This window comes from Simochromis diagramma, unplaced genomic scaffold (assembly GCF_900408965.1).
Source record: "Simochromis diagramma unplaced genomic scaffold, fSimDia1.1 OVJJ01000483.1, whole genome shotgun sequence".
NCBI lineage: Eukaryota > Metazoa > Chordata > Actinopteri > Cichliformes > Cichlidae > Simochromis > Simochromis diagramma.
In genome coordinates this window covers 2,051,116-2,078,297 of record NW_024386835.1, presented here as the reverse complement: position 1 = coordinate 2,078,297, position 27,182 = coordinate 2,051,116, and the positions used below count along the sequence as shown (strand labels likewise).

The 27,182-nt window shown below is 40.0% G+C and overlaps 1 protein-coding gene across 1 annotated transcript; it reads left to right on the top strand.

Annotated features, from left to right (window-relative positions):
* The first annotated feature begins 4,016 nt into the window (after positions 1-4,016).
* Positions 4,017-26,512, top strand: crbn (cereblon). The gene is made up of 11 exons (XM_040028754.1): positions 4,017-4,153; positions 4,413-4,525; positions 4,660-4,862; positions 6,129-6,278; positions 10,680-10,842; positions 13,348-13,410; positions 13,512-13,596; positions 14,990-15,105; positions 18,193-18,257; positions 21,232-21,363; positions 22,779-26,512. Exons 1-11 carry the CDS (start codon positions 4,081-4,083, stop codon positions 22,960-22,962), a joined length of 1,347 nt encoding a protein of 448 aa, XP_039884688.1. The 5' UTR covers positions 4,017-4,080; the 3' UTR covers positions 22,963-26,512.
* Positions 26,513-27,182: the final 670 nt, after the last annotated feature.

The following is a 27,182-nucleotide window of genomic DNA, read 5'->3' as shown; positions in this document are numbered from 1 at the left end:
ACGAAATTAAAGGCCTAAACCCCCGATTTCAGATGACCATGCTTTTCACGGAGCCCGCTGTGACAGTCTGACTGGAAGATGGTGAAGATGCTGGAGAAGAACATGACTGCAGCTGCGTTGTTCATGGACCATAATGCATCTTGTTTCTGTACAATTGTTTGTGGTGTTTTGAACAATAAATGAACACTGTTAAATTACCACCAGTTTAAACCTCTTGATTTTTATGTTATAAAGTAAGGCTAGGTTGACTGACTTGTACTTGAAATAAATTACACTACAGGTGTTAGATGTGTCCTTGATCCAACACAGCTGATTAAAATGGCTAAATTACGGCAACATGTCTTGCAGTTGTCTAGAAGCCTGGTAAGGAACTAATCATTTCATTCAGGTGTGTTGGCCCAGGGTGTTATCTAAAACCTCCAGGACACTGGCCCTTGAGGCCTGGAGTTCGACACTACTGAATTACACAATGTGTAGGTTTTATCAGGGCTGTCGGGCAGGCTAACTGCATGCAGGGAGTGTTAAATGTTAATGTGTTAGCTGGATGAAAAGAATTGGAGGCAAATATAACTGCAGGTGATTTATCCAAGTGCCTTTTAGAAAAATTGCTTTCGATCTGAAATCAAAAAGGTTAAAGTCCTTCAGTTGGAAGACAACTTATAGTACACGTTGTGTTTAAAAGCAGAGGTCAAGATTGACTCCTGTGTGAACTGCTAAAGGGTCAGCTGTGACACAGAATCCTGGTGGCAGTGTTTTTAGTTCAATCAAGTTGTAAATTGCATCTTGCTGATGAAATGCTGCTGTTCAGGGCCATCCCACAACAACAGTCATTCATTTCCATTATTTTTCATCTCTGTTTTCAACCATTCTGGTTCTTTGTTTTTAGCCCAATGACATAATGCAAAATCTGCTACGTAGTTGCTCATTAGAAATAAACTTTATGAATGAAAAGATCAAGTATGGATATGTTATTAAAGTTAATAAAATTTCATACTATTAAATTTCTTGCAAAATGTATGAAATGTATTGAAAGGGACAAATATCCCCTTTGCAGGCATTAATATACACTGATAATGAGTAGATGTGGATTAGAAAGTCACTATTCAGTGTATTCAAGGCTAAGTACCTGACAATATTTGAGTAAATGTAGTAACTTGCCCTTTGTATATGCCACTGTAAATGAAATGCCCTATTTCCTGTATATTCTAATTTAAACTACATCGTTATCTCCTTATTCTCTTTTCAAAACCTGCTGGACTGTAAAGGTTTACTATAGGAATATCAAACACGTGGTTTGATATGAAGTAACCTGCCAAACGGTCCAGTCTGGTCCATCTGATTGCTTTGAAAACTGAAAAATTTCACAGAAGATAAGGTTAGCTTTTGGACATTAAGAACTGTGGTAATTTTAACTTGAATAGTAGCTATCAATGGTAGCTATTCATTCAGAATGTGTGGATTTCTGGAATATATGCATCCCAAAGTTTTTGAGTTTTTTTTTTTTTATTTGTTTTTTTAATTTATAAGTATACACCGAAAGACTATATATCTCTGTTTGAGTTTTATAATTTAAATTAATTTACAGATCGTTGCCTACTGGGTAAAATACGACCAACTGTTAACCAACTGGTCTTCAGATAACTGAAGAACCTTTGTAACACAAGTAACGACATCATTGTAACTGTAATTTAGTTACAGAATTTAGTGCAGTAACATTTGCCTTCTGGATGGCAGCAGAGTCTTTCAGGCTGGAGTCAAAGAGTTTTCCCAAGCTCTTGACTGGTTGTTCCGTTATGGACGGGATTATAGTTCCTGAGATTGAAAACCGGAACTTGTCCGTCACCTTTCCCTTCTTCAGCACCATAGATCTTGACTTGGAAGGTTTGACACTCATCCTTGCCCCTGAGATGAGACTCTCAAGACCTCATAACATCCACCTGCACCCTGGGACTGATGGCATCGTGATGGTGAGATGCCATCAGTCCTGACCTAGTTAGCGGCCCTCTACACTCCACCTCAGCGGCCTTGACCACCATGTACATTGCGAGAGCAAAGAGCATAACTGAGATGGTACAGCCTGTTATTATACCTTTCCTGAGGCGATGCCAGTCTGAAGTCACTGACCCAGAAGTGACCCTCAGTCTGAAATTGCCATAATAATCCAAGATCAGGTGCTTGATTTTGCTGGGAACATGGTGGAGGTGTAGAGCACGCCCAATCAGCTTGTGTGGGATAGACCCACAGGCATTTGTCAGGTCAAGCCACAAAACAGCTAGGTCGCCCTTGTTCTTGTGGGCTCCTCTTATAAGGTGTGTAACTACGTTAGTGTGCTCTAGGCAACCAGGAACTACTGGGAGCCCCCCCCCCCCCCCCTGTTCTGAACTGACGGATCAATGTAGCTGCTTCTAAGAAGAAACTCGGTCAGTCTCCGGGAGACGATGCTAAACAAAACCTTCCCCTCTGCGCTCAATAGCGAGATGCTCCAAAACTGGTTGATGTTTTTCGAGTCCTCCTCTTTGGGAATCCAGACTCCCTCTGTGCACCTCCACTGGTCATCAACTCTTGCTCTCTGCCATATCACCTTTAAGATCTTCCACAGATGTCGGAGAAGCACTGGGCAGTGCTTATGGGACCTGGGGAGGATGCTGAGCAGGCTGACTAGTTGACCTCACACACCACCTTCAAACTTGGCTCTGTCAACTTAAACTCTGCTATGGGGGGTTGACGAGAGCTTCATTAGGTCCCAAATCTTGTTCCCTCTGTGGGTCACTCATGATGTCTTGAAGGAAGTGACTCACCTCCTCTATTGAGCATTTCAGCTGGCCGCTGTGCTTGTCCCGAGCAGTTGTTTTAGCAATAAAAGCTGCTTGTTTCCTGGCTCTCTCTCTTCCCCGTCTCCTGTGCCACTCTGCTCTGTGGAGGATTATCAGCTTCTTCCTCAAGATGTCACGCAGTCTGTCCTGACTCTCAACACTCTTAGTTCTCAGACTGGAAATCAAACGTGTGATTAAAACACAAGTTTAACTTATAAATACATGTTCATACTTTTATTTTACAATCAGAGAGAAAGAAAAAGAGAAGGGAAAGGTGCAGGACAGACAGAAAGGTGACAGGCTCAGGCTATATACACTAGTACAAAAATAGCACAGGGAGTATTTCCTGTTTTTATTAGTATTTATTTTATTAGGGGTACTAAATAAGATGAGAGCTAAATTTAAGTATAAAGTGGTTAAGTTTGTACACTGGCCAAATGTTTGGGTCCTGTGAATAAACTACTATTCTTTTAACTTAACAAGTGAACTGTCTGCTTGTTTCTTCTTAAAATAAATATGGCTCAACACCACCAACAGAACCAGCTAAGGCAGCAAAATAACCGAACTAACATTAACATTAGTGTAATCGATCGTGCTGTTTTTGCGGGGCTGTAAAAGTGATTTTAAGCTCAGTGTCAAGGTCCTCCTGTCCTCCACAGCTGTCTGCTAATGTTTATGCAGCATTCACACCCTTTTTACATGTTTCAGCTTGTTCTGTTTGTGAATATTCTGGCATTAGTTATTCATAAAATCGTAATGTCTTTTTAACGTTAAAGTCGATCTTTGAATGGCGTGCATCATAAAGTAAAAGCTTTAAAAGCAAGTGGAACCTGCATTAAGTACTAACCAACATCACTAATGTCAGATAACTTTGCTGACATGCAGCCAAATTGAACTTTTTCATGATCTTTGTCATTGGAACATTTGTATCGCTGCACAAATAAGTGAGACAAAACCCAGTACTTACTTTTAAAATTTTACTTTTTGGCTGTCGCGTTTGAGCCATTTTAAAAAAATTGTATTTATTTATTATTTCTAATTTCTTTTTTAATTTGTTTCCTTTTTTCTCTATTTTTTCCCCCGACGTGTTTTTTATGCTTTTGCTGCATTTATTCTGCTTTCGTTTGGCCCCTCGGGGCCACCGTAGTAAAATGGCATTTCAACAGTGTGCATTATGTAGCGATGTCGCCGGGGGGCGCTATATTTCCACCGGGTCCTGCACATTGATACGCCGTAGAAGAAGACTTAGTATTGTAAACACAAGGATATGGCTGACGAGAGGGGTGGAGGGGAAGACAACGCCAACGACAACATGGGGAACCAGTTACAGCTCTTACCAGGTACCCGTTAAGCTGACCGAAAGCCTGCTCGGTGTTTTCACCGGGACAGTGCGTTTCTCTTCCTCCTGCTAAATGCTAGCTAACACACCTCCACAGCAGGCCACTGTTAGTGATCACTCTCACTGTCTCAACCCTCTGCTTTCGCTTTCTTTTCAATTATGCCATCAGTGCGATTTATTAAGGTGAAGCTTTTACGTCTAAGGCTTGTCAACGAGCTACCTAACTTAGCCTCTCTGTGTACACTTGTGCGCTGTGACAGACAATGAGGAGGAGGAAGAGGAGGATGACATGGAGACCGAAGATCGAGACAGTGAGGAGGCAGAAAAGCCCAACATCATCACCTTTGACCCTAGTCTTCCCACATCACATTCAGTGAGTCATGCATCACAATCCCTCTTATTCTAACATCTTTTTTTACATGATTTGCTTTCATGCATGTGATCCTTCTCAGAGTTTTAGTTTCTCTGCAGCTGCTGTGTTAATCTAACCCCCTTTTTGTGTGCCAGTACCTGGGTTCAGACATGGAGGAGTTTCATGGCCGTACGGTCCACGATGACGACAGCTGTCAGACCATTCCCGTGCTGCCACACACAGCTGTGATGCTGGTGCCGGGCCAGACGCTGCCTCTGCAGCTCTTCAGGCCGCAGGAGGTCAGCATGATGAGGAGCGTCATCCAGAGAGACCGCACTTTTGCTGTGCTCGCACACAGGTGTGTGATGCTGTTAAAGTCTCTGTGTATGCTGGCAATCATGGAAAGATGCACAACTCCTACAAATGGAAAGCATTTTTTTGTTTTCATTTGAAGAAAATACAGTTGTGGTCAGAAGGTTGCACACACTCATCATAGGCATGAATGTCACTGCAATTTTGGGCTTTTAATGATTTCTTTGAACTGTTTTTTTCCCCCAGGGTTGAATGATTGTAAAACATATATCATAAGTTTGAATTTATTTTTGGATTTTCTCTAATCCATGGAGGGTTAAAGTTACACTCTGGCTTACACACACTCACTTAAATCTTCAAATATGTGAAGGTTATGCAGTGTCTTTTAACCTGACAAGTCTTAGGTCTATTAATATCTCATTTCTGATCATGGTTGACTACAACTGGTAGTGTCTCTTTCCCAGGATTGACCAATACTTAGAACAATGGGAAAGTCCAAGGACCTCACTATAAAACCAAAATGAATGCTTATGTTTTGTTTATTTGTTATGATGGCACAGGTGTTTAGATTTTCCTGCACCTCAGGTGATTGCATGAGGGTGTGGTCGCATGTTATTTACCTGACACTGGCGTCAGGTGAGGCTGCAAACCTAGTAACACAGTACTAGCTGCATAAATATGGTGGTGATAGCATAATGGTCCGGGTTTGTTTTGTTGCCTGTGGCTCTGGTACATGGCACAAAGTACATGAAATAATGAAAGTGTACCACCTCTAAATTCTTCAACTTTAACTCACTCACAGCTAGATGGTTAAAACTTGTATCGAATTGCATCTTTCAGCAGGGCAATGATCCCAAACACACATAAAAACTTGTTTTGGAATGGCTAAAGCAGGTAAAAGCTTCTGGAATGGTCTTTCTAAAGCCCCGACCTCAAATCAATTGAAAACTTGTAGACAACACTTAAAAGCCAGGTCCATACCAGAAAATCAATGAATTGAAACGCACTCTTAACAATTCTGCCAAGAAGAGTGGCAGATCCTCTGTGGATTATAGAAAATGGGTTATAGAAAATCCCAGATAAATTCAGGCTTGTGTACTCCAATTCTTGTTTTAATGTTTGTTTGTTTTGTTGTTGTTTTTTTAAGCCAAAATTACTATGGCATTCATGTCCACGTTGAGTGTGTGTGTAACCTTGTGACCACAGCTGCAAATTTCCACAACTCTTCTTTATGTAAACTGTTTCTTGTGGGTCACTGGTGGATAATTCTCAGCATTTCATTTCAATTTCTGCATCTGATGTGTGTCTGCAGCGATACAGGTGAGCCGGATGCAGAGTTTGGAACTACGGCTGAAATCTATGCATACAGAGAGGAGCAGGAGTACGGCATTGAAACGGTCAAAGTGAAGGCTATAGGGAGGCAGCGATTTAAGGTCCACGAGATAAGAACTCAAGCAGATGGGTAAGTTGAAGTTCCCTCATAAAGCATTAAACCAAAGGTGGGGGCTGAATTCTTACTGCCAATCCCTGGTTCAAAGATGTGTGACAAATCAACAAAGCCACACATAACCCTTAAAAAATGCCAAATGAAATCAAATATATGCAAAGGAAAAAAATGCAGCCAGCTGTGGAACAGAAAATGGGTGCAAAACATTTTTCTTGTTTAATTCAGAGTTTCTGCAGTAAAAAAGGAAACTTTGTTTCTTGCATTTAGTGAGACAGCTGTTTTCTACAGGAGTTGCATACCTGCAGGTTTTCAGCCGGACAACTAGTCAGAAGCACATTTAGATGAGAAGGAAAACTATGTCAATAATGGCACAGAGACACACCGTCAACAGTCACACAGTATTTGACCACTAGGGGGCAATCTAACACTTCATAAAATCAACTAAAAACACAGGTTTTTATTGCGTCACAAACTGCTTCAAAACAAGTAGCATGGAGGCTGTCTCTAATAGATTTACTTAAAAGAAATGTAGTTTCTTAAAACATTTGCTTGTGGAAACCAGAGATTACAGCAATTCAGCATCGCGCGGATGTGCATGTGGATGTGTAGAGGTGATGTCAGCTCTATACCTATCTATATTACCAAGAGGTGGTAAACAGACTACACAATATGAGATTATTATGATTTTGAACATTCTGCAAAATGTTGTGTATTTTAATAACATACTGTATATTGCAATTTATCATCAACTGCAAAGTATCTCTTTTATCCAGTAAGATAATGTTATGTCATTTTAGTTCTTTTTTTTCTTTTTGCTGCAAAATGAGATTGTCAAGCATAACAACACTTATCACTAAAAGTCTGTAATCAGTCAACCTTTGAATGGGGCAAGTTGGCAAGTACACGCAGTCTGTTCCTAATAATTCAGTGGTAAATCATTGAAATTTGCATATCTGTTGCTGTCTACATAAACTGAAATTCACATATATCTATTACATTTATGCTCAGCAGTCTTCCTCTTCCATTGGAACAAAACCAGAATACAACCAGCTGACAGCCAGTTGTGTCGAGTCCCCTCGAGTTGTGCTCATTGACAAAGACTCATTCAGACTGATGGCAAACTGTCTGCATTTATAAATTAGACAGCATGTCTGTGCAAACCTTTAACAGTCTCTCTGTGAGTGACTGCAGTCAGTTCAAATCAGAATGTGACTGTTTGCAGAAAGGTTGACTCCTATTGGGTGATCTGTGCATTCGCCTTATGACTGCACAAGTGGTCATGACTGTGCAACACTCAAGTTCTGGGCAACCATCTCGCCACCATAAGTCCTATTTTTACTTGCGTCACTGAGTCATTAGCTTGCTTTTAATTTGGAAGTAGCTTTGTCAAGCTAAGCGTGTCCAGTGTTGGATGGTTTTTCGGTTGAGATGATATAATGTAAGTTTACTTGGCTAACATTATCACAGGATGATGATGCATGAGATGCCCTCTCGTGCATCATAGTACTCCCAGAGTATTTTAATGTATTTAATAAAATATCAATATTTAGTGTCTCCAGATCCATACAATATCACCACACAAAATCACAATCACAATACTACAGGGAGTGCAGAATTATTAGGCAAATGAGTATTTTGTCCACATCATCCTCTTCATGCATGTTGTCTTACTCCAAGCTGTATAGGCTCGAAAGCCTACTACCAATTAAGCATATTAGGTGATGTGCATCTCTGTAATGAGAAGGGGTGTGGTCTAATGACATCAACACCCTATATCAGGTGTGCATAATTATTAGGCAACGTCCTTTCCTTTGGCAAAATGGGTCAAAAGAAGGACTTGACAGGCTCAGAAAAGTCAAAAATAGTGAGATATCTTGCAGAGGGATGCAGCAGTCTTAAAATTGCAAAGCTTCTGAAGCGTGATCATCGAACAATCAAGCGTTTCATTCAAAATAGTCAACAGGGTCGCAAGAAGCGTGTGGAAAAACCAAGGCGCCAAATAACTGCCCATGAACTGAGAAAAGTCAAGCGTGCAGCTGCCAAGATGCCACTTGCCACCAGTTTGGCCATATTTCAGAGCTGCAACATCACTGGAGTGCCCAAAAGCACAAGGTGTGCAATACTCAGAGACATGGCCAAGATAAGAAAGGCTGAAAGACGACCACCACTGAACAAGACACACAAGCTGAAACGTCAAGACTGGGCCAAGAAATATCTCAAGACTGGTTTTTCTAAGGTTTTATGGACTGATGAAATGAGAGTGAGTCTTGATGGGCCAGATGGATGGGCCCGTGGCTGGATTGGTAAAGGGCAGAGAGCTCCAGTCTGACTCAGACGCCAGCAAGGTGGAGGTGGAGTACTGGTTTGGGCTGGTATCATCAAAGATGAGCTTGTGGGGCCTTTTCAGGTTGAGGATGGAGTCAAGCTCAACTCCCAGTCCTACTGCCAGTTTCTGGAAGACACCTTCTTCAAGCAGTGGTACAGGAAGAAGTCTGCATCCTTCAAGAAAAACATGATTTTCATGCAGGACAATGCTCCATCACACGCGTCCAAGTACTTCACAGCGTGGCTGGCAAGAAAGGGTATAAAAGAAGAAAAACTAATGACATGGCCACCTTGTTCACCTGATCTGAACCCCATTGAGAACCTGTGGTCCATCATCAAGGAGGGAAAACAGTACACCTCTCTGAACAGTGTCTGGGAGGCTGTGGTTGCTGCTGCACGCAATGTTGATGGTGAACAGATCAAAACACTGACAGAATCCATGGATGGCAGGCTTTTGAGTGTCCTTGCAAAGAAAGGTGGCTATATTGGTCGCTGATTTGTTTTTGTTTTGTTTTTGAATGTCAGAAATGTATATTTGTGAATGTGGAGATGTTATATTGGTTTCACTGGTAAAAATAAATAATTGAAATGGGTATATATTTGTTTTTTGTTAAGTTGCCTAATAATTATGCACAGTAATAGTCACCTGCACACACAGATATCCCCCTAAAATAGCTAAAACTAAAAACAAACTAAAAACTACTTCCAAAAACATTCAGCTTTGATATTAATGAGTTTTTTGGGTTCATTGAGAACATGGTTGTTGTTCAATAATAAAATTATTCCTCAAAAATACAACTTGCCTAATAATTCTGCACTCCCTGTATGCTTTAGCAATATTTTTTTCACCGCCTCTAGAATCATCCTCACATGTTGAAATTTGTGAAACAGCCACAAAGGCAGTAAGAGTGCTGTTGCAACAACAGATTTACGTTTCTGACTTATTCCAGAGTTCAGTGCAGCTGCGTAAATGCAAAGCATATTGTCTTTTTGGACTGAAAACAAAGGAAGCATTGATAAAGATGTATCTATTGAAGTCATGTAATAGATCATATTAACCCACATCCTCCCTGGAAATCATCGGCACATACTGTCCATAAAAATGAGGCTTTATTAAGGCATTTTCCTTTTCTCTAATTGAGGTTATATAATACACATACAGTGGTTGCCATGATTGTGTTGACCTTCTGTTGTGACTCTTGGAAAATACAGCATTTAATCAATCACTCAATTACATGCAGTCTGCTCTTTCTCTTGTTTAAAATTAAAATATACTTTGTACTTTTTCTGTCTATTCTTTCTATTTCAGTAAACATCCTCCCTGTAATATTTCTAGGATTTCCTGCAGAGGGAAATATTTGTAGGGTGTGTCAGGGATAAGAATCTGCCTTTCACGGGTGGAGGTGGAGGGTTATCAGTCACATCCAGTAGAGACAGTGAGTCTGTGTTACCTTATTTGACAGATGTCTGTGCATTTTCCCAATATTTTATATAGTTTGATAAACAAAATGTGTATCATGCTACAGAAATTACACCCCAGTTAACAAACCCTTAAAATCTCTTGACTTTTATCCCCCCTCTTTGAGAATGGCACCAAGCTCATTATGTGGAAGCTCATAATTTGATATTTGAGTCTGAATTATTACTTTTTTTTTTGGGAGGGGACTATGACAAAATGTCTCTCAGATGTGTAAAGGGATGAAATGGCTTAGTAATTATATTTTAGATCAGATTAAAAGGTCAAGTCTGGACAGACATGGATTTAGCCCTACAGCTGTGAGGCAGCGTTTCTTGTTACTCTGTGGTCTGGCTTTGCTTTGTATTTCTCTGCACGAAGTTCACTGAGAATAATCTGTGTCGGGCACTGGCAAAATATTTCTTATTGTCGAGTGAGGAAAAAACCCAGATGGTACCTTTTGTGATCACCTCAATGATCCAAACATCCTGTAATGTAGCGTTTGGCCAGTGCACCATTTGTTTAATCTACTATTCGCCTGCTCAGTTTCACTCATATTCTGCTGTCATCATTCACATTTCCCTTCTTTTGTGTCACGGGTCTTTGTTATTGTCTGCCTTTGTTCCTCTTCTCAGGATCAAACAGGCTAAAGTGCAGATCCTTCCAGAACGAATCCTTCCAGACCCCCTCTCCGCTGTGCAGCTAACGCCTCTGTCCAGGCTCCACATGCACCCTTCTTCCAAACCTCCAAGTCAGAGCTGCAAACAGGCTCAGTGCTGGTGGAATAACTACAAACAGGTACAGAGAATCACGCACAAACGTGAAATCTGTGTGCGCTTTCTAAAAGTAACAGTTTCTACTTTTGGAGATGTTTGAATCAGATGACAGTGACAAGAAAGTTAAGATGAATTTCCTCATCTAAGATGCAAAATGTATTTTTCCACTTTGAGAAACTGTTCAGTAAAACATCAGATCAGTCGGTGCCTGTTCAAATAATCAAAGTCTAGTTTTGTGTGAAAGTGAAGACCTGAAATACATTCAAAGAATTACTAGAAATATGTGGTGAAGTTTCCATTTGAATCATGAGCAAAATGAGCATTTTCACCCTGAGACTGAATCCCACCCTAATCCTATACTGTTAGATCCAAAGGTTTTTGGACAGTGACATAAAAAAAGATTATGCCTCTCTACACCACCACAGTAGATTTTAAATCAAATCACAATTTTTCCTAAAATGTTGCATTAACTACCTAAAAGTAATTGGACAAACTAACATAATATTAATTACATGGAATGTCTTTAATACTTGATGAAAGTCTGTGGACATAATCAAAAGCTGTTTCCTCCCCTGAGATCCTCTGCTAGACCTTGGCTCTCTCTGCCTTTAGTTTTGTCTTTGATAACTGAAAAGCATGCTCTGTTGGGTTGAGATCAGGTGACTAACTTGGCCACCGAAGAATATCTAAAATATTTTGCCTTGAGAAAATCTCAGCTTGCTTTTGCAGTATGTGTTGGGTCATAATCCATTTGCAGTGTGAAGTGCAGGATTTGGTTGAATCTGAGCAGACAGAATAGCCCTGTACACTTTTATCAGTCATTCATCCTCCTGCTTCTATCAGCAGTCACATCATCAATAAACACTAGTGGTCCAGTTCCACTGGCAAACGATACATGCCTGTATCATGACACTTCCTGCACTATGTTTCACAGATGTATTTTGATTTGGCTTTTCCTTCTCCATACTTTTCTCTTCCTAGCTCGTACAAGTTCTTCTTGGGTTCATCTGTCCAAAGAACTTATTTTAGACCTATGCGGGCTCTTTTAGATGTTTTCTGGGAAAGTCTAATCTGTCCTCTTATGGCTGAAGGGGTATTGTCGTCATCAGAGTTAGCGGGATGATTGTGAGTTTGTGAATGTGATAACTCGAGAATGAGGCAATGTTTGAATTTAATACAGTGGGTGCAGCTAATAAAAATCTCAATGACCTTGAGTTTGAGCCCAAGGTCAAGTTTTCTGAAAATCTTTTAAACGCAGTAGCACAAGAAGAAGTTCATGTAGGATTTTGAAATTGATCCCACAGGTCTCTCTGCTACTAGGGTGAGTCATACCATTGGCGATTGTCAGTGTTTTTGTTCTTTAGTGTAACCAGTAGTTTGCACCTTCTTGTAAATCCTCCTTTCCCAATCATGAAGTCATCTCTTAATTGTAGACTTTGACAATGATGCAACTGTATCTCACTGAGTGTTCTTGACTTGGTCAGATGTTGCTATTAAATTAATTTGGTTATGATCATTTGGTAGGGGTCGTCTGTGGTCTTTCAGGCCTTTGATTGTTGATTTGGACCTAAAGTTTGTGCTGTCCCTCATAGGTTTATTTACTTTTTTCAGTCTAATGATGGCCTCCCTCACTTCCAACAACATCTCGCCAACGAGGGAAGAGACCTCATCTGCCCATTATACTGATTAACATTCAATTGTCCAATTACCTCTTAGCCCCTGAAAATTGTTATTAAAAACAATAAAAAAAAAAAACCCAAGATAAAAACGTCTCTAACTCCTAAACTGTTAATGCAGTTAGTAAAACTACTTGAATTAAAGCTGAAATCCTGCCAATTCAAACACATTTTGATTGTCTGATTCAGATCTGTTGTGATGAAGTACTGAGGCAAAATTGCAAAAAATGTGTCATTGTCCAAAAATTCTGGGATTTTTACCTCCATAAACTGTAAATGGTAAAAAAAAAAGATAAGCGCCTTTTTTCTGTCTTGTAATATTAAATACTGCCTACATTTAACTGAGTGCTGAATTATAGCTTAATATTTTTATGGTTCAACATGTTTGGAGTTGGGCATGCTAATCTTTATTGTTTGACATTTCCAAATACAACCTGTACATATAACCTATGGTGTGTTTAGTTAGTACATAGTTCATTTTAATCCAGTTCACTCACATGAATTGGCTAGTTGTTGCAGCTGATGTGTTTCATAATGTAAAGATGTGAAATAAATCAATACAGTTAAAAACAGTAGAGAAAGTGACTTAGTGCAGATGTGTTGGCAGGTGTTAGATTGTTTTAGTAGGAGAAAATGTTAATGTCTACTGTTAAAGGAGAATAAGTAGATGACATGTTAAGGTATCTGTGCAGGTGATATTAACACTGGATGTGAAAGTAGCCCATGTGCAAAACCGTGACCTGGAACATGCTACTTTTACTTCTCTATATGACAAAGGGACGGATCTTGTGTTGCTTCCATAATCATCAGATTAGATTTGATTTAAGTGATACATGTGTTATTGACCACAGAGGAAGTTTCACTGTGCCAGTCTGACGCCATGGCCACCCTGGGTCTACGCACTCTATGATTCAGTAAGTACTGCAGCCCGCGGCACTTCCTCCTCTATATATAAACATGACACACAAATGAATATAAACCAAGATTTCTCGGCTTTTGGTGGTTCACCTCACAGGAGTCGCTCATGAACAGGGTGAAGAAACAGCTTCACGAATGGGATGAGAATCTGAAGGATGATTCCCTCCCGGCGAATGCAGTAGGTCAGACTATGTTGATTTTATTCCAGAAGGTACAGGTACAGATGCAGACAAAATTATTACCTCCCCTATTATTAAAGTGATGAAGTCAAGGGGAATTTCTACATAGCTTTTCTAAACACACTAGTTTTTTTGCAGAATGACACTTGAGAAAGTGTTGTGCCAAAAATAAAATAAATCAGTTTAGATTTAAGAAAAGGAATTGTTGATGGTCACAAGGCAGGAGATGGATATACAAGGTTTTCTGAGAGTCACGAACTGGAGTGAGACGTATCAATAATAAATTCAAAGAGAGCTATTAATACAGAACAAGCCTGGCAGAGGCAGGAAGCCAAAAAGGCTTCCAAAGGCTCTGGAATGAAAACTAGTGAGAGATGTGTTTAAAGACCCCAGAACAAAATGCAGAGACACTAGTAAATGATTTAGCAAAGTCAGAAATTGTAGGATCAAAGGACACTCACTGGAACGCCGCACAGGAATGGACTACAAGGTTGCTGAAGGGGAAAAACTCCACTTCTGTAGAAAAAGACACTTTTAAACCATACTGAAGTATGCTAAAGACAACCTGGAAAAAGATTACGCAGAACTATTTGGCCACAGAAACGTTGCTTATATCTGGAATCAGAATCAGAATCAGAATCAGAATGGGGTTTATTGCCAGATGTTGAGGTTTACAACATTAGGAAATTGCTGCCATGGAGGAAGAAGAGCGGTGGACAGCCCAGAGAGCACCACAATGAAACATGGTGGTCGGAGTATCATGTAGGGATTCTTCGGTGCGTCTGGAACTAGGAATCTCATCAAGGTGGAAGGAATAAAGAAGAAAGACATGGAGATTTTAAAAGAAAGCAGTCAGCAGCATAACTGGTTCTGGGTCATTGCTTTGTCTTCCAGCACAGTGACTCAAAACATACATGGCTCCTGGTGAAGAATTGCTATCAGAAGACCAAAGTGAACATTACTGGCTAGTCTGCACAAAGCCCTGGCTTGAATCCGAATGAAAATTTATGGTGTGTACCGAAGACCAGAAGGAGGAGGGGGTGGTGGAGATTGACCAAAGAAGAATGGGCTGGGATTGCTCAGAAGACGTGTGTGAAAACCACAACAAATATCTGCAAGGTGTTACCCAGAAAAAAGGATACGCAATAGATTATTAGCATCAGGGGGGCTAATAATTTTCACCTGATTGTTTCTGTTTCTTGTGAAATTGTTTTGTTTCTGTGTGCAAAGTAAAATATGGTACGCAATCCCCATTGGGAACTACTTTTTTAGGGGGGCTAATAATTCTGTCCTCATCTGTATGTAAACATGCACACTCGCAATTTGTTTGTGTTCGTTGTACTTTCGGTCCTCTTTATTTCATCGCTCTCTTGTCCTTCTGTCTACGCTCTGTCAGATTTCTCCTACAGAGTAGCAGCCTGTCTGCCCATAGATGATGCTCTGAGGCTCCAGCTATTAAAGATTGGCAGCGCCATCCAGAGACTTCGCTGTGAGCTAGACATTATGGATCGGGTAAGTAAAAGTCACCAACAGCCTCGCTGACCTGCCCCAAACCTCAGACATAATTTGTCTTATGCAGTGATAAGATTCCTACTTGTGCTTTACTGAGCACACAGTGTCCCTCTGGTGTGTCTTGTTATATTTAACCATGTCTGACGGGGGCTGACAGATGTGTTAGTGCTGCAATATTTCAGTTTTCAGAGTCAAAAGCAGCCATTGCAGCATTTAAGGTTAATGGACTGGTATTTAGCATGCAGTGAACATCAGCTGTTTGTCACCTTGAAGGGGTTGATCTGATTTTAAGGAGAGGTTGGACACAGCAAGAGAGCTATCCATATTTCAATTAAAGAAAAAAACTCAAAACAAAGCACTCTGGCCACTGTAGATCTGCTTTTACTCAGTCATGTGGGCCAAAGCAGTCACAGGTTGTTTTTAGCCGTGTTAGCAGTATGGCTTTGTAGTAAGGACACTTATGCTGGTCAGTGGTTTCATCACTTTGCTGCGATTGAAATTGCTTCATAATTGTTACATTTGGCAAAAACATTTAACTCCCACTCCAGATGATTTGAAATCATCTCTGGTCTGGTAGCTGTTCTTCTAATCCCTTTAGTCAGGTCCGCTATTTACAGAGACTATTCTTCAGGCCCTCTTGAGTCATTGCCATACTTGAGCACAGGAAGACATGTTCCACACATGCTCAGTGGAGAACAGCAATAGCTACTTTGTTTGTGTTCATCTGAAGAGGATGACAAAAAGCTATGTGTGAGTGCTTAATGAGAGTAAAATCAAAGAAGGGAAGGAGAGGAGTTGCATTAAAGCTCCTATATTGTGTAGCGAATTGGTTAATATGGAGACGGGTTACGCCCTCACGGGGCTTTCATCAGCATCAAACACACATTGTTTACTCCTTCTTCTCTTAGATACTCCCATTAGGACTCCACACTGTTGATCATCCATTTTCATCTCTCCCAGTCTTTTTTGTCTTTCTCTGTCACATGTCCAGCACCTGACTGTCTGCTCTCACAACATCCACAAACCTCTTGTGCCTTCTTTTTTTTCCCCTCTTGCCCAGAAGCTCAAACTTTAATAACCTTCTCTTAAAGATAACCATCATTTCTCCTTCCTCTCCATTTTGTCCCTGAGCCTTCCCTCTAATATGCTCATTCCTAATCCTGTCCATCATTTTCATTCCCAGTGTAAATCTCCTTCACATGAGAAACTACCTACAGTTCTGCTTCCTGACCTTTTATCTCGAACCTGCAATTGAGTCCATAAGTTTCTGTGACATTTCTTGTCATTTTGCCTCTGTACACCAACATAGTGGATTTTATATGCTGTGATTGAAGTGCAGCGTTTTAGCTTTCATTCAAAGGTTTTTTTACAGAAAGCTTTGTATTACCTGTTTAGGAATTTTGGCAATTTATGTGCATAGTCCCTCATTTTCATAGGTACAAAATGAACTGGACGATTGACTGACAAGGCTAGTTGAAGCCTTTTCCTCGTTATTTAATGAGAAATAAAGTATATGTAATATATGTAAGTTAAGATCATCTAACTAAGTCAGGTTCTGTCAGGTTCTCCAATCAAGAGTCTTCTTCATGAGTTTTAGACTTTAGGCTCCTTATTAAAATTATGTAATTTTTTTTTCAGTTGCTTTTGAGTCTCTAAAAATGGGAGACTGTATAAAAATGGCTGAAATCCCCACACAGTTAATGCAGGACTTGAAGCCTCTGGAATTAAAGCTCAAAGTCTACAATCTTGATTCTTTAATTTGAAACTCACTGTGGTGGTGTAAAGGTGCTTAATTACAACAAATTATGGACCTAACTGTATATGACACACCCGATCTCACTGCCACCTTTCCTTTTACTTCCATCACAAATCATCCTGATATGCTCTTCACCTTTCTTCCATGACCGGCGGCTCTCTGAATGGACAACACATCTGATATCGTAGTGGCTCACACTATGATATCAGGGTCTTAATCTAATAACAAATTAAAAAAAAAAGATTGCAATCAAGGTACTTAAAAATATTAAATATAAATCACAACAACAGTCGCCTCAAGGCGCATTATATTGTAAGGTAGATCCTACAATGATAAATTCAGAGAAAAACCCCAAAATCATATGACCCCCTAAGAGCAAGCGCTTTGGCCACAGTGGGAAGGAAAAACTCCCTTTTAACACGGAGAAACCTCCAGCAGAACTAGGCTGGCCTGGAGGGGTGGCCATCTGCCGCGACCGTTTGGGGTAAGAGGATATGTTAAGCTGTTTGATGGCAGCACCACGTCTCTGAAAGCTGGGATGAAAACAAAAAAAGTCTGGGAAAGGAAGCAAGGTACTAAAAAGAAATCATTTTGCAACTAATGAATTAAATTGACAAGAGGCCAGTAACATGAGTGGGTATAACTTTTTTTTTTTTTAAAAAGCACCTTAGAGAGGTAGAGTTCCTCAGAAGTAAAGATGGGCTGGCCTTCACCAATCTGCAACAAATTGTTCCTCAGTGTAAACATACAGTACGTAACATCAAATGACTCGGAGAAGAATAGGACAACATTCCTCTCGTCAGTTCTTAGTCATTTACAGACTGATTTACTAACATGTTTTCTATGTTGTGAATGAAAAATGGTTTTTAAAAAAAAAAAAGGTGTGGCTCTAGTCAGTTAGCCAAATCCAAATAATAAGGAGTAAAATTAGAAAAACAAACAAACATCTAATTGGTTAGCAAGCTCAGATGACTGATTCAGGAGGAGGATGGTAAGTTAATGTTAATGCCTAATGTTTTTCCAGGCATGTTTATATATGTGTCGCACTTGTGTTGAATCAGAAGCTGAAGCTTGATTTGTGAAGTGCTCGTTAAATGTGTTTGCCCATTATCTGTTGTCCCTTCTTTCTGATTGAGGATAATAATCCCTCTCACCAACGACACTGACGTGACCTGAGCTCGGGCCATGTTTTGAGTCGCATTTGTGGAAGCGTGACGAATGGCATGATTAATATAACGCCCTCAATGAGCCTCAACAGTGGACGCTTTGCTTTGAAAATATGTGACATGTATACATATTGTTAAAACCCTCTTTTCTCTCCTCCTCCTCAGTGCACGTCGCTGTGCTGTAAACAGTGCCAGGACACGGAAATCACCACAAAAAATGAGATCTTCAGGTGAGCGCTTGTTTTTGATTTTTGTTAAAATAGTAGTTGGTAGTGATCAGCACATAGTGGTTCCGTCTCAGCACTAGTAACATCCTTCTCACATCACTGGAAATTTGGATTCAGTAATAGAATAAAAGATGATGTAACCAGCTTCACAGAAGCTGAATAATGGAGTGTAGTAGACTTTTATAGTTTTTTGAGTTGTTTCCGGAGCAGCTGGCATAATTGGGGGTGGAGGTCTATGACAGTTTTATTATGTCTTATTATCCAAGTTCTTCTTGTTTTTTTTCTTCATTGTAATCACTGAAATTATTAGCACGTCAAAGTCAAGAGCAATTTGTCTGTCTGTCTGAGAGTTACGTAAACTCTGGGGTTACATCAGGAAAGTAAGTGGTGCTTCTCTACACCTCCTCACTCACACAGTCTGAGTGCACTCTCTTATACGCACACTGTTATATAATGTCATTTTCTGACGGTTTGCTGTGTAATGGTTAATCTGTTTGTCCAACAGTGACACAAAAAACCTTGAACAGTCATGAAATTGCCCAGAACATTCTTAGGGGTTTATGAGAAAAGTGCACTCTCTGTTTTGTAATCCATATAATTTGAGTCAGTGAGTGATTATGTGTGAGAGAGGCAAGCAGACTAATAGTTGAAGCACTGCCTCTGACGAATTTACATACTGTATGGTGCTAATGCATCTTCTTTCAATGCCAGAGCAGAAGTACATTAAATGTAACCAAATTACCGCTTTAAAGACTGACTGAAAATGAAGTTTTTGGGGCTGATTATACTTTGCGTGTTTGTGTGTGTGGGACATCAAAATGTCTTTTGATGCGTCATTTCTGATTGTGTTTGGCTTTTGATACTTTAAACCTTATTCATGGTGTGGGTTTAGCGCTGTACAGGAGCTGCTCTACCGCCTGGCTGTAGCTCAGGAGGTAGAGCAGGTCACCTACTAATCGGAAGGTTGGTGGTTCGATCCCTGGCTACTCCAGTCTGCATGTCAAGTGTCCTTGGGCAAGATACTAACCCCAAGTTGCTCTCCGATGCATCCATCGGAGTATGAATGTGCGTGACCGTAGTTAGGAAGCACTCGGTATAGAGAAAGTGCTTGTGAGAATGGGTGTGATTGGGTGCATGTGGCATGTTGTATAGAGCGCTTTGAGTACTCCAGGAGAGTAGAAAAGAGCTATACAAGAATCAGTCAATTTACAATTTTACCACTTACAGTACTGTGCAAAAGTCTCGAGTCATCTTCATTTCTTTTTATTTTGCTTCCAAGCAGCCAGACTTTCTTGTAACCTTTTCAAGTTGTTTTAAGCAATAATTCTTCAGGCTTTTCTGAAGGTCTATGGAAGTTTTCCGTTCGACATTTTCACTCTGTTTCAGTGTAAACCTTGTAACTGACCATTTTGAGAGGAATGTTTTTATTTATTAAGCCACACTGACCTATGGATCATTCAAGCATAAAAAAGACACCTAGCTCAAGTGATGAACCAGTATTGTGCCTAGACGTAATACAAACAACCAATTTTAAATGGCATCTTTAGGTACTTTGTTACTGGCAGCCTACTACAAAACACATAATTTAATCACATTTGTTTTTGTTGACTCTATAATAAATGCCACAGATAATACAGTTTACAGCATAAAATAGTATTTTTTGCACCAACAAGGTGATTCGCAAAGAGATATTAGGAAAACCTGCCATTGTCTATGGTCTGTCCTTAAAGAAATGTAGGGAAACTGGACAGGACAAAAGAAGAAATGACAGGCTGAAGTAACATCAGCAGATGAACAATATCGGAAAGTCTGAAAGACGAATCTAAATTTGAAAAATGCACAATGGAACGATATCAGCCTTGGCTTAGCCTCTCCAGGTTATTGAAACAGTGTGGGATAATCTTGACAGCACAAACAAAAGACAGTCAAAGAAGCTCTTTGAATGTCCTTCAAGAAGCCTGGAGAACTATTCCTGAAGACTTCTTAAATAAATTAGAAGAAAGCTTTCATAAGTAAGTTCAGGCTGTGTTGAAGTATAAAGGTGATCATAGTAAATATTGACTTTCAAGCTCATTTTACAAACTCTTATTTTACCTTAGATACTGTATTTCATTGTATCATTGCACATGTTTTAATAAATCACTGCACTTTCTTCCCATTTTTCTCCAGGGATGAGTTGAAACTTTTGCGCAGTCCTTTTGAGTTTCCAAATTTCACTCTTAGCTCCATGCAAAGGAGCAAATGTTCTCCTCCAGCTAAAGGTAGATGACAAATAAAGGAAAACCCCCCCCATCATTTGAAGCCTTAACCTCAGCCTAACATAACAGCTTCACTGGTCCTGGAGATGAACACCCCTCCTCTAAAAGACATTTCCTCATTTTTTTTTTCTCCCTGTTTTAATGATGCCACTGTGTAATCAGACCAAATGGGTTATTATCTGGTGGTGCTAAGGTCTTAGCATAAGATTCATGTTATTTTCATATTCTTCTGTCACTCTGAAAGAGATCATGACCATCAGGAGAGAGGCGATTTCTCCCACTAAGGCAGGAAGTGGATACCAACCATGCCAGTAAAATGCCTTCACGGTATATCAGAGCCAAAGTCCTTCCATCTAGTGGTCAAGCATTCAGTTTTTAAAATTGTGTGAGTCATGTGTACGCCTGCAGTTTTATGTTGCATTTTTAGCTTAGCTGAAAATAGCACAGATGAGATTCAAAGTTCTTAAGAAGCTCCACTGAAAACATTACCCAAAAGAGTTAAAACAGAAAATTTGTCTTCATTGTTAATATAAAAATGATGAGCACAGCTGAACTTTTTGGCATTTTCAATTTTAGACCTCTTAAAGCCCATTTCCCCTTTTCATTTTCAGTGTCTCACTTTCATGATGTTTTGTTTTCGCTCAACAGTTTACTGAATTCACACATTTTCCACCTGCCTCTCTCTCTCTCTCTCTCTCTCTCTCTCTCTCTCTCTGCAGCCTGTCCTTGTACGGCCCCATGGCTGCGTACGTCAACCCTCACGGTTACGTCCACGAAACGCTGACTGTCTACAAAGCCAACAACCTTAACCTGGTTGGAAGGCCATCTACGCTGCACAGCTGGTTTCCAGGGTAAATATTTTTAGCATACAGCATGAGTGTGCTTTCCATAAATGGATGTTTTAAGTAAGAGACACATCTCTTGATACCTCACAGCCCAGGGCTTAGAATTTAATGGCATCTGGTGTAGCTGCAAGTTGCTGTGACACTGCTCAGTGCCTGAAATTAAAATGCTTTGTACTGTACTTTGTGTCAACTTGGTTATCAATGGTGCATCTCTTTATGCATGTTCAGGTTGTGCAATCTTGGATTCTGCAGTCAGTGAAGCCTCCAAATTACTTACACTAATAATCCGCCCATCCTTCTTCTCCTGCTTTTCCCATTCAGGGTCACAGGGTGTTAGTCTGTCCTACCTGCCATAGGGCAAACATGAGGGTAATCCCTGGACAGGCCATCAGGCTGTCACTGGGCTCATTTAGTAATTAAATAACCCAATTTAAATTCCTGCAACATGATACCTGTGCAAAGCACTTTATGCTGACAGTAGTGTCAGTTTTTCTTTTAAAATTTTAAGATATTTTTAAGGTTGTATCGCTGAACTACACTGTGAGAGATTTGGTGAATGATAACAGAATTAAACAGACCTGTAAGAATCTGTTTCAGAGTTTTAGAAGTTGAGGTTTAGATTCGACCAGGCGAATCAGACTCCAGAGTGGGACTTGTGATTTGGTTCTGTCGCAGACAAAAACAGTCACACTCTTAAGAGGAATGAGTTTGGACACAAATGACTTCTAGACCGATTTTACTTTTCAGTCCAAACGTGATCTGACCTCATTCCGACTCATCTGTGAGATGTACACATAAACGACTCCAGCAGCTGTGCATGCTCTGAATATTGATACACAGATGAGCAAAATCAACAGTTGCTGTAGTTGCAAACCACTACTTATGTTTTTTCTGCCACATGATAAAATGGGTTACTCCAGTATAATACAGAGTTATTCTAGAAGTTTCTTGAGACATGGTTTGCTTTTGTTTTGATTTTGCTTTGACTCTGGGCTTACAGAGTAATACTGTGAACTTCTTAGTGATGTGAATTCAAGGTATATTTGACTTTCTGTACATAGGTTTCAGTGTTTCATTTGTATGTTTCACCTTTACTGTATATGTGATTCGGCGCGAGACATCGTTGAATCTATTCTTATGGCACACTCACAGGGAGGACTGTGTTGGCATTAACTTGGAACTTGGAAGTCATCTAATCATGCGGCAATAGAGTACAGTGCATAAGTCTTAAGTTGCACTTTATTTTTTTATTTGCATTGTTTTCTTGCCTCCAAAGAGCCGGACCTCCTTGTAATTTTTAAATTGGTCCTGAGCAACAGTTCTTCAGGCTTTCTGCTTGTAGCAAATTGCCAAAAGTATACACAGTACTGTATGCACTACTGATCACAAATGTGAAAATGTGGCACTTTGATTGCTTTCAGGTACGCCTGGACGATTGCTCAGTGTCGAACCTGCGGATCCCACATGGGTTGGAAGTTCACAGCCACCAAGAAGGACTTGTCTCCACCTCGTTTCTGGGGTCTGACCCGTTCAGCCATGCTCCCTCGTATCCCACAGGGTGAAGGGGAGGAGGGCAGAGAGGGTTCTCGCCTCTTCTGTCTGTGATACCAGACCATCTATTTGCCTCATTCAGAAAATTCCTGCAAACTTCCCACAGTCTGCATCTTTAGCCACTGTCTGGCTGCAGTTTCTTCAATCACAATGCCTGTCACCCCTGGCAACAAATTCAGCATATTAGCAGAAAGGTCATTTTGGCCTTCAAATGGCAATTTTTAAGTGCATATTTGAACAGGCTGGATGTAATTATTATTCTAAAAGGTTCTTAAAATGCGGAGGCAGTGTCGAGGTTGAAAGCAGTCTGTTAGAGTGAGAGTCAAACTGAGACTTGCAGAATAGACCATGATATGTGGTTAAGATCCCAGCATGCAGCTGCCTGATCTGCACCTCTTTCCAGCTGTTTTCCAAATAGAAAAACACACAGACCCACAGGGGGACGCTGAATGCATAATACTCTTTACCTTCACCTCCTCTCCTCTGTCTTAGCTGGCTGCATGCAGCTAAAATTGAGATGTCGTCTGCAAGCTGCGATGGCCACTTTAAGCTGTTGTAAAATCCGCACACAGTAATTTAATAGTCTAGCATTCAGATCCTTTGTGAGTTTCTCAGATAGGATTTCTAATATTATTATCAGCTGCGAGAGACCGGTGGAGAAAACTGTTTGAAAGAGAGTGCACTCATGTATGTGTAGATCTGTCACGATAGGAGATATTTTGAATTTTGGAATTACAGCGGATGTATTTTTGTATGCAAGAAGGTTGGAAATTAAGCTAACATATTCATTGATGTTTGGTGAAACTGCAATTTGTTATCACAGTGGATTTGTTTTGTTTGAAACAAAAGAAACTGAAGTGACAATAATGATATTGTGTAATATATCTGATATAATCTGTGTCTGTTTTGTATTCACTAGAGAATCATTATCCCATCTGGAGACGAGCATCATCTTTGATTGCACGAGTGAAAATTAGCGATGCATTGGTGCCTTGCGGCAGACTGTTTATCAAAGGTCAAAGCCCACTGAGACAGAGAAAGAGGAGCATTTACCCTTCTTTTAGTTTGTTCACGCGTGGTATGTTAAAATGGTGTGCCTACGCTCCAGCTCGGTGTCTTTTGAAGTGCGAGGAATCGGATTCAGAAAGGCAAAACGATGATAAGATTTAAGAGTTATTATTATTATTATTATTATTATTATTATTATTATTTTAATATTCTCTTGGGTTTGTAGGGTGACAGTTTTCAGGATTCTGTTGCAAGGGTAATGGCTCACGTCTGTATTTATGTACGGTAAAACTGAGGCAGTATTTGTTGTTTATATGGCTGTCGACCGACTGTAGAGTCTAATTTATTTATTTTTTTGCAAAACTCTTTTGCTGATTCTTTGTTAGGAAATTATCTTTTTATGAGTAAGCTGAGTAACACAATGAGAAATCATCTCGAATGTTTGTCTGATGACATGTTTTTGGATAGAGAACATAATTTTTTGGATAAACGCGTCTTTTTCTTCACTTTTTCTGCTGAGAGAGGAAAACATTGTTCATGTCTGTGGATCACATTAAAGTGGCAATAGATACATTTTAACTTTACCCCTCTACCCTTCCAGCAATAATGCTGCAAAAACTGCAACACTTTCTGTTTACCCCCCCCCCCCCCCCCCCCCCCAAAAAAAAAAAACAAAAAAAAAAAAAAACCCCAGCATAGTTTATCACCACCCCTGTTTCTTTCTACCCTTGATTGTTACTCTGGTTGTTCTGCAGTCTTCTATTATCGCTGCCTGGTGTAAGCTATAGTAGTATGCGCATCTAGAGACTGGTTTGCAACCATCTAGCAACCACCAGTTACAAGGGAAAAATGAGCATTTCCTGACTGAGAGTGGTTGCTGGGGGTTAATGGCAGCTGCTGGGGAAGTGGTTGCTAAAGATCCAGTTGTGCAGGCCTATTCAGTGACCCCATGGCAACCAGCAGGCACCAGGAGAAAAACTGCCAACTAGTTGACCAAAATCTCCTTGTGATTGCTTTGGTTGCTAGCATATTGCTGTGGTCGTAGTTTGAATTGAAGTGTGTGAGTGTGACACAGACAGGAAATAGAGAAAGTTCACCTTCACAGTAAAAGTTGTGTCTCAGCTCTGCAGCTAATTTATTCAAGCCACAATTTTTCTTCAAGTTGGGCTAGTGTATAGCAAGTATTTGCAGACGAACATTAAAACCACATGCAACACCTGTGGGTTTTGGTGAAACATCATGTTTGCTTACGATTTCATCCAGTGAGAGCCAGAGACCTCCGCGAACTGGTGCCAAACATTCAAGGAACATATCCCATTTAAATTTGGCTACACCTACCCTCAAATGATGTACAAATGATCCAAACAGGTCTTCCAGAAAGCCGTCATGAGACAGAAGCTGCCCAGGAACGGGAGAAGTCCTTTAAGGGACAGAAGGTGCTTGGCCATGTTTAAATCAAGTATACTTTCTGGTCTTTCAGGATGGAGTCATAGAATTTTTATGATTGGAGCCTCTGATAGCCACTACATTGTAATAGCTACTTTCAGCTGCTGCATCAGTCAAAGGGGGCCACCACATATTTGACTTACAGTTGATACCCTTCCTTATGCAACCCCAAAGGGATACGTTTCTCCTCCTGGGATTTAACCAGTGATTGTTTGCTTGTCAGGCAAATGTGTAAATGTGTACATTATGTAATCCACATTTTCTTAATGAGGATTTAAAGTAATTATTGCCACTTTAAGCCACATCCACCACCTGTTAAACAGAAAGCTGGAGGAAACTGCTTGTATGTGACAGTAATTTAACTCAAAAATTGAAAAGCAAGATTAGTGGTTCAATCAGGCAGAGGCTCATAATATTACTACTTAACTATTAAACTTTAAAGAAAGGAGATGATGGTACAAAGTTGTTTTTTTTTTCTTTTTTGTTTTGTTTTGGCCTTAGGACAGAGGCACATTAGTTGTTTTCACTGGTTTCCAGTCTTCACGCTAACCTAACCAGCAGCTGGTTCTGGGCTTTCTTCTAACAGACATGTCATATTTCTCTCAGCATTAAAAAAAACAAACAAGCCCATTTCAAAAAAGAATCTATTTCTCTAAAGGGGAGCAACTTACAATTTCAAATTTCTTCCTTGTTATTCTTACTGCTGAAACATGAAGTGTACAGAGTTGTATTGATACTTGGTGGGGAAATACCTTTGTTATTTAATAGTTTATCTAGATGTAATCCAATCACCAATCTTCATATTATTGCTGTTCCCTCAAAAATCTGAAAATGTGAGCTTCCGAGTATTTATTTTTTAAGCTTTTACTCATAATCTTCATATTTCATATCAAAACACTTTGTTTCGTCGAGCAGATATATCCGCTTTGAGAGGAGCTCAGAAATTTAAATGACTGTCTTGTGATCTTTTGATGATATTCTCCATCATATAACTGATTTGAGTGTTTGCCATGCCGTCTGATTTACACTCGCATATTAAAAACTATAACCTGGATGCTTCACTGGATAAATCATCTGTTTGCAAAAGCCTTTGCTCGTTTCACCAAGCCATTCGTTGTACCACAAATTTAAATAAACACACAGGTTCCAAGCAGTAGCTCTTGTCTGATTTACATGTTTGTCTAAAGAGGACATCTGTGGGAGGTTTTTGAGATGATCTGCTGAGCTGTAACATGCAGGTAGAGCTAACCAACCACCATGTGCCTTCATTGCAGCGTGCAATATGCAGATGTGACTACGTGCAACTATGCAGATGCACGTGGCTGGAGGATCATTGATATTCTGTAGCACGTGTGAGAATCTAATCAGTCCATGTATGGGAGCGGAGAATCGTCAGCCGCTGTGGCCTTGAACGTGAGGGCCCATCGGAGAGGAGCATTTATAGTAAAAAAAAAAAAAGTTCACTTGGTTTCACACGTGGGCTACGTGACCTATGGTCGTGGTTAATAAAAAGTAAAAACACCTCATCCCAGATCTTCTGTTCATTATCAGGTCTTAAATGAGGTTAATACACCCTCAGAACAAAAACACGTGAAATATTACACTATGTCATTATGAATTTAACAGAAATTGAGCAAAAATGCAGGTCCCATAAGTAAAATTTACCCATTCCTCCAAGAATAAATGCTTACATATACTATATTTCTCATAGTATGATTTTGTCATGAATGTTGCCCCCCTTTTTTTTTCTCTGTAAAACATTAGACAGCTTCATTCATTTTTATACGAAAAATGGAAGGCACCGTACGATGACCATTTGA

Excerpts from the sequence above, each read along its gene's own strand:
- crbn (XM_040028754.1), top strand. The coding sequence starts at position 4,081 with ATGGCTGACGAGAGGGGTGGAGGGGAAGACAACGCCAACGACAACATG. Across the intron at positions 4,526-4,659 it reads GTCTTCCCACATCACATTCA|TACCTGGGTTCAGACATGGA; the intron begins GTGAGTCATGCA and ends TTTGTGTGCCAG. Across the intron at positions 21,364-22,778 it reads CTGCACAGCTGGTTTCCAGG|GTACGCCTGGACGATTGCTC; the intron begins GTAAATATTTTT and ends GATTGCTTTCAG.